Genomic DNA, 8209 nt, shown 5'->3' with positions numbered 1-8209 from the left:
GTAGATTTGTGTGCCGTATAAGATCCATCCGTCCACCGATCCAGCCACGAGACCGCGCGGCGACGCCTGAGAGTTTGAGACACGGAAACTGTTGGGGATTCAGGTGACCAGAAGGAAACTAAGAGGATCGAGCGGTCCTGGGGCTCACTCGCTAGTTATCCGAGTTGACCGGTCTGAGGCTGTTGAGGCCCCCCCTTTATTGAAGAGGAAGCTGCTCCTACGTGCATCTTTTCCTTCGTCTCCTTCAGAAGTTCGCACGAGAACTGCCCCGATGTTCATCTTTTCCTGTGTCTTCCTTCAGAAATTCGCGAGTCGACGAAGGCCTTTCCCTTTCCGAGAGCCGTTGGTCCTCTTAGCGGGAGGGATTCACTTGGATGACTCTTTTAAAATACGTATTTCTGAAGGACCGTAAGAAAATATGTACATGTAGAGGGGTGGGATAGGGGGGGGATGGGAGATGGTGGAGGGACGAGATTAAAAAAAAAAATAGATTAGAATTAATCTTAACAAAATGGGTTGAGCACAACAATCTCAGACCAATTTTGAACAACTCGGATGCACATTTTCTTCACTAACAAGGTTGTTGCTTTGTCTTCTTTTCTTATCCTCTCTTGACTAATATTCTTTTTTAGACATTTCTCTATTTTGGTACATACTTCATATTCTTTCTATTTATTAACATACTAATCCGTAAATAAGGTTCGTGTGAGAGAAAATTTCACTTAAAAAAAACAAAACATTATTTAGTATGTTTATTATTATTATTATTATTAATATGTTTATTATTAGTATGTTAATTAATTAGTATGTTGTTTTCCTATTCGTAATTAACGAATTGGTTTTAATGAAGCAACAACCTTGGTTTTAATCACACCGATAAAAATCACAGTTTTTCTTCACTATTTGCAGTGAAACTTTTGAACGGAAACACCCTAGCAGGTAGTTAATCAACAGCAGGTGGAACAGATACACTTAGTAGAATTAATTAACAGTCATATAAGTACACAAGTATTCGTACATGTACACATACAGTATCACGCATGAAGCACACGCATGACCCAATCTTAGCCAACTAATATTAATGACCTCATGACCTCATGATGATTAGCCATTCAGTGGTCATGAGACGATAAAATCCACTATCCGTTCCACCTGCTGACACCACACACACTCCACCCGGACTCCACACTTACGCTGACTAAAGACTATGAGCGCTGACTGGAAGACGATGAATCTGGTGATGATGATGATGATGATGATTATGATGTGATGATGATGATGGTGATGATGATGATGATTAATGATGGTGATGATGACAATGATGATGATTGTGGTGATGATGTTAATAATGATGATGTTAATACTGATAATGATGATGATGATAATGATGATGATGGTTTGAATTAGTGATGATCATGAGAGGAAATGGTGACTGAAATGATGTAGATGGTAATGATGGTCCAAATAAAAGGAGTAATGACAAGAACAGTAGTAATGAGGCTGATGATGATAAATATGATAATGATGATAGTGATGATAATACTAATACGAATAAGAAGAGTAATATTAATGATAATTATAACAATAATGATAGTAATAGTATGCAAATAATGATAATGATATTAATAATGATAATGATGATGATGATAATGATGACAGTGACAATATTCATTATAATAGCAGTACTAATGATAATGAAAATTGATGTTAATGATGATAAGAGGATGATATCACTATAACATATGTCATAAGGACGAATACAATGATGATAGTAAGATTGTAATAGTAATAATCATAGTCATTATATTAAGGTAATGACTGCCATACTAATGATGATAATGATTATGATGATGATACTAACAGTTTAGAATAGTATTGATAATAACAATAACAACAACAATGATAATAACAATAATGATCATAATGACAGTAATTAAATAACAGCAACAAAAATAACCACAGTGGTAATAATGATGATAATAATAATGATAAAGATAATAATAATAACGATGAGGATTAGGGTAATGATGATAATAATGATATTGGTGATAATGATGATAACAGTGATACTACTAACAATAATAATAATATTTATTATGATTATAATGATAATGATAATAGTAATAATAATGATATTTACAATGATAATAATAATAATAGTAATAATGATTATAATGATTTTATTCATCATAAAAAAAACAATAAAGATACTAATGATAATGACACTACTGCCAATCCTATTAATACTGATCACACTCATGACAAGGACAGTGATAGGAACAATTAAAACAACGAAAAGTCTCCTGACTCTGTTGAAACACAGCAGCTCTTGTTTGCAATGAACCCTATATGTAGAACCAAAGGAGACGAACCGATGAGGTCGAGATGCTCCTCTGACAGTATGGTGAAGAAGATAAAGTAGTGATTATTTAATTGATTTTTTTTTTTTTTTTTTTTTTTTTTTTTGGTTATGTAGGTCATGGAAATAATCCGTGCTGGTTCAGAAACTTTTTTTATGAGAGAGAGAGAGCCATTGAGGGCTGCGTGTGAGAGAACGTGAAGGCAAAATTTTCTGATTGGCTTTTGCGTTGGATGGGGGCTGCTTGCGGGGGTTTAACGCCTCTTGCATGGGCGCGTGGCAGACTCAGGGGTGGGGCCTCAGGCGAGAGGGTGGTAGAGGGCTTAGTCCCTTCTCCTTCTCTGTCTGTTTGTCTGGCGCTGGATTTTCTCTTGTCTTCTCTACTCTTTTGTCTCGTCTCTTCTATTTCTCTCTTTCTCTCTCTTGTCTCGATTCTTTTATCTCTCTTTCTCTCTCTTGTCTCGCTTCTTTTATCTCTCTTTCTCTCTCTTGTCTCGCTTCTTTTATCTCTCTTTCTCTCTCTTGTCTCGCTTCTTTTATCTCTCTTTCTCTTGTCTCGTCTCTTCGATTTTTCTTTCTCTCTTGTTTCGCTTCTTTTATTTCTCTCTCTCTCTCTCTCTCTTGTCTCGTCTCTTCTATCTCTCTCTCTTGTCTCGTCTCTTCTATATCTCTCTCTCTCTCTCCCCTCTCCCCTCTATCTCTCCCCTCTCTCATTCTCTCTCTCTCTCCCTTTCTCTCTCTCTCTTTTCCATTTTTTGCCCCTTCTTAGCCAATTTTTCATTTGTGACCAATCTCTGGAAGCAAAGTTCCCCGAGTGAGTCTGCCACACAGGAAGGCTTTTCTGCAAAGTACATTTTTAAAAACAGAATAAAAAACACAGGACACAGGTGCTGGGATTAAACCTCTAGTGTAGATGAGATAAAATGCTTCTGAAATACAGTCTTGTGGTTATGAACCTTTTTAGATACTAGATTAAATGATAAAAACCCTTCTATATCTTTACAGAGTAAATGGTTGAGTATATTTAGCTGTTGTAGAGTCAGTATGATGTTGTATATTGTATGCTTAGGTATTAAATAGCTATAGGCAATTGCACTTTTTTTTAGGATTTCAGTATGAAGAAAGTAGAATTCATTCGAAAATTTGCATTGTTTTAGTTAAATTAGCCTTATTGGTGTATAGTTTGGCTTCAGAATTTCAGAATTTAGAGTGAATATTTAGAAATGTTGGGCTCTGTAGCAGTGGCAGAAAGAACAATATCTATGTAAATGTTACTTTGGAAAGCTTCAGTGATGTATATTAGTGTATTCATGTTTGGCTGTTTTATCCCTTTTTAGAGCAGGTTAATTAGAGTAGGGTCATGTTCAGCCTTCTTGCTTCCAAAAGACGCGTTTGTTTCATGCAGCGAAATCCCGATCGCTTTGCAGACTCCCAACTAACGCTTCCTTTTAATAAGAATCAGGAGCAATGTCAGACAAATAGCCTTTTGGAAAGGGAAGTGCAGAGCCCCTCCCCCCTCCCTCCCCCCCTCCCCTCGGCTAACCCCCTCCCCTCTTTCCCACAGCGGCGCGAAGTGGAACGCGAGAAGCGAGCGCGGGAACGCAGCACGCGGCTGGGCGGCGGTGGCGGCGGCGGCGGCGGCAGCGGGGGCGGCCAGGCGGCGCCGGGTGACAGCAGCTCGGGCGGCGAGAACGAGAACGACTTCGACGACCTGATCTCGGCGCTGCGCTCCGGCGACGTCTTCGGCAAGGACATCGACAAGATGCGGCGCAAGAAGAAGCACTCGTTCAGCTCCGGCTCGCGCGAGAGGGAGAGGGAGAGGATAATCGGCTCGCATAAGTACGCATAAGCCTTCGGCCTCGCCGTTGCGACTCTCCAGGGCGGCCTTAGTCTCTCTCTCCTCGTTGCCCGGGAATGGGCGTCCGCTCGCCTCCGCCTCACGCCCACGAGGCACTGCCGCCCGCCGCCCGCCACCCGCCGCTCCTTCGCTCTCCGGAAGCGGGTGTCCCTGTGCAAGAGCGGACCCCCCCCCCCAAGCCATGCAATGGGCTCGCAGTCGCCTGTCAACGCATCACTGCCACCTGAAGACAAAGCCGGAGCAGTGAGCTTAGTCGCTGCTTAAGGGCCGAAAGTAGGCTCCTATTTTTTAGACGAATCGGCCAGCCTCCAAGTCGAGCCATTTGCTCTTCATTCACGGAGACTGGCCGGAATCTTTTACATAAACCCTCCCTTTACTAGAACCAGGGAGACCTTCGAGGCATAATCGTTGCATAAAACACAGCTGACCTTCGTCCCGCGCGCGTCGCATCCGCCAGGGGATGGAACCTCGTCAGCACAGACAGACATGGACTCGAACCAATGAAGTTAGAATTCTCATTTAGACACTTGTTTATGTTGGACAGACCAAGCTTTGCGATTTCTCTTTTTGGGGAAATTTAATTTTTAGTCAGGTTTGTTGCAGATAGAGTAATTGTATTTTTAGTTTGTACAGTATATATATATATATATTTGTGATTTATATCTTTCCGTTTTCAAATTTTCGTTCCGTCTCCAAGTCTCGTGTCTCTGCAGTACAGTTGCTTTACGTTTCTTTAGCTGAAAGAAATACGGAGTTTAATGATTTAATGATAGATGAATTGAGCGCCAAAATTATTGTCACTGTTATGATTTTTTTTCTTCTTCTTCTTCTTCTAAACTGATTTCATGTAACAGTCTGCAGTATAAAAAAGGGAGAACGAAGAGAAATTGAAATAAAGGAGAGAAGACAACCGGAAAAGAAAAGAAACAAAAGTGAGAGAAACTACAGAATCAAGAAGAAAAAGCTTTAATGAACAGAGAGAGAGAGAGAGAGAGAGAGAGAAGAAACGAAATATAAAGTTAATATATGTATTAGTGTCTTCTTTAAGAACAAAAAAAAAAAGTTTCTCGCGGAAGCAACGTGAGAGATATATCACCCGTGTTCGTAGCACATCCTAACCTATAAGGATAAGCGTCTATTAAAACACAACCTTCACTCTGGAGAGATGTCTTCGGTGACAATATGTATCCGATCTCTGTCAATCCGGTCGGGTGTTCGATCTGTGTCAGCGGATGTACTCTTGGGTTTCGCAGCCTCCCTGCACTCTCATTCGAGGCTCTGTATTGATCAGTTTTTATATATATATATATAAAAGATATATACAGGTATATATGAATGATTATTCGTTACTGTGTATTGAGAGAGGACAATGCAGTTTGTTTTCCTGCTCGCTTCCACGTTACAAAAAGGTAAATGAACAAGGTAAAAAGAAAGAAAAATATGTGTGTACACACATATATACACACATACATACATACTATATATATTATATATATATTATATATATATTATATAATATATATAAATATATATTATATTTATATATATATATGATATATATCTATATATATATATACATACATACATATATACATACATACATATATACACACACACACACACACACAAACGCACACACACACACACACAAACACACACACACACACACACACACACACACACACACACACACACACACACACACACACACACACACACACACACAACCCACACACACACAACCCCCACACACACACCCAAACCACCCCACAACACACAACCCCCCCCCCCCCCCACACACACAACCTCCCCCCCCCCTCACACACAGACACACAAATCCAATCGGCAAGGAATTCCCGAGGACCCTTCCGGACGCCGCTGGCTTCCCGAAGGACTGAGCGAAGGAAAAGGTCGACGTTGTTCTCTCTTGAAGCCGAGCGAGCGGTTCCAGTCTCCTCCTGGAAAGCTCAGAGTATTTGCGAATTTCTGTGATATTTTTTTGTAATTTCTTCACTTCCTCTTATGACAGTTTAACCAAATTGTGCATTTATACATTCATACAGATATTTCCATCGCCGAAATGCAGACGGACTAGTCATGTGCAATGTGTTGATTCATATACATAGAGATAAAAATTGTTGCAAAGTCTGTGAATTGGGTGTCCTCTTGCGCCGTCGACACATTGCATATAATAAAAAGTGTTTATTGTTGATTTGGACCGCGCACGTGAGTTGTTTGACTATTCCTTTTTGGATTAAATTGAGGGGATTTTGGGGGGTGGCTGCCCTCCCCCCCTCCCCCTACACACACCATTTACACAGTAGATTTAATAACCTCATTCCAGTATTAAAAGATATATCAATTGTATATACTTTATATCTAACACTCAAACAACTCTAGGATTCGCAGATCACATAGCCAAAGTGTAGAACTTTTTACTTCGCTTTTGTTTGGCAAAGCAGCGTTGTGTTTTGTATACAGTATGTCAGTGTCTCACAAAGTGTGGATAATTCCATTAACCGTTTCCTAATAGCAGTCAAAGAGTGCATCCTCTCACCCCTTAAATACCCAATGGTCTTCAGCATATCATTCCGTACCCGAACATTCACCATTCCTTATCACCTTATCAGCTGTCCGATGTCTCTGTCTCCCTGACAAGACTGCATGTCAAGGAAGATAAAAAGCCTTGACGTGCAGCCTCTGTGCATCACGTCACTCTCTGTGTGATGTTTTAGTTTCCTTCTTCCTTTGCCTGCACTCGCGCTCTTGTCCCCGAAAAGCTGCCTCGACTGTGGACTTCTAATTATAAACGAGAATTCCAAGTGGAGAAAAAAAATGCTGTTTACGGCGAATGACTTGTGTTTTTCCATCGGAGTTAATTTAAGTCTACGAAAATGTCAGAATTACCCTTTCTTCTCACACACATTGGAACGACCTTTTGCTTTTATACAGTTGAGAGGAGTCCGAAGCGAGTCCAAACTCATCGTAGTTAGGAAAGCACATTTGCACTTCAAACAATCAAACATTGAATCAAATTAGGTCGCAGAGGCCAGTGGATCGCGTGAGTTGGCCTCGACTTGCCTTCCTTTGGCGCGAGAACAAATGGCTCCATCCATGGCGGGTTCCTTCAGGCCAGTCTGTGATGTGGCGTCGAGTCGTTTTAATTCCCCTGTGATCATCTCTTTAGAAGAAAATGTGTATATATGTTTAGAATTGTTCACAGCTTCTCTACTCTGAATTAAAACTTGATCGGATCTCCATCAATAGAACGACTATTTGGAAAATATCTCTTTTTACAGTAACTTGGCTCTTGTTCGAAGCAGCTTTAGTGAAAAGGCGTGAAATTAATAGCAGCGACGAATAGTTCAACTCAACTGTACCAAATTGTACCAACTTGCAGTACCTGTCAGCGTCCCAGATCCCTCAGAAACGAAACCATCCCATATTCCATAATCAAAGCTAGAAATAGGATTTTGCAAATGAGTATACCCGTAGATGTCAGTTTGATGAGCTAAAGAAAGTTGAATCAAGACAAGACTTTTTTTCTGTACATGTGTAATGGACAGGACTCCTGGGGGGCGAGGAGGAAAAGTGTCTAGAAAAAAAGAAAAGAAGAAAGAAAGAAAGAAAGAGAAAAAAAGAAAGAAAAAAAAGAACCTGCAAATTTAAATAGATAATCTCTTTTCTTCTTATGATGATCACTTCCGCACTGAAGTAAGAATCTAGTACAAAGTCAGTCAAAGAAAAAGAAAGTGTGCCGCCAAGGGAGGGGAAGATGAGGGGTCTCTGGGCAAAAAAGACAAAGAAAGAGAAAGAAAAGAAGAGAAAAAAACAAAAAAGAAAAGGAGAGAAACGGCGCAACAAAGTCACGGCCATGTAGATCCAAACACAGGGTTCGAAAAAGTGAATCCGACTTAAAACCCCTTTTTGTTACATTTTGCGACTGATTATTCAGATTTTTTTTTGCGAATTTGTAAATAATATATGACAGT

At 40.2% G+C, this 8209-nt stretch overlaps 1 protein-coding gene across 1 annotated transcript in view; it reads left to right on the top strand.

Moving 5' to 3' along the window:
* The window catches only part of LOC122250534 (disheveled-associated activator of morphogenesis-like protein), a 17449-nt gene extending 12238 nt beyond the window's left edge, over positions 1 to 5211 (top strand). Inside the window, exon 5 of the mRNA XM_086534032.1 lies at positions 3924 to 5211. Coding sequence (XP_086390158.1) covers positions 3924 to 4208 — 285 coding nt within the window. The 3' untranslated portion in view covers positions 4209 to 5211. The remainder of the gene's footprint in view (positions 1 to 3923) is intronic.
* The last annotated feature ends 2998 nt before the right edge of the window (positions 5212 to 8209 follow it).

This window comes from Penaeus japonicus, unplaced genomic scaffold (assembly GCF_977035675.1).
Source record: "Penaeus japonicus unplaced genomic scaffold, GWHDUDI00000001_assembly GWHDUDI00000040, whole genome shotgun sequence".
Taxonomy (NCBI): Eukaryota; Metazoa; Arthropoda; class Malacostraca; order Decapoda; family Penaeidae; genus Penaeus; species Penaeus japonicus.
Note: the sequence above shows the minus strand (reverse complement) of the source record. Positions and strands in the feature narration are given on the sequence as shown.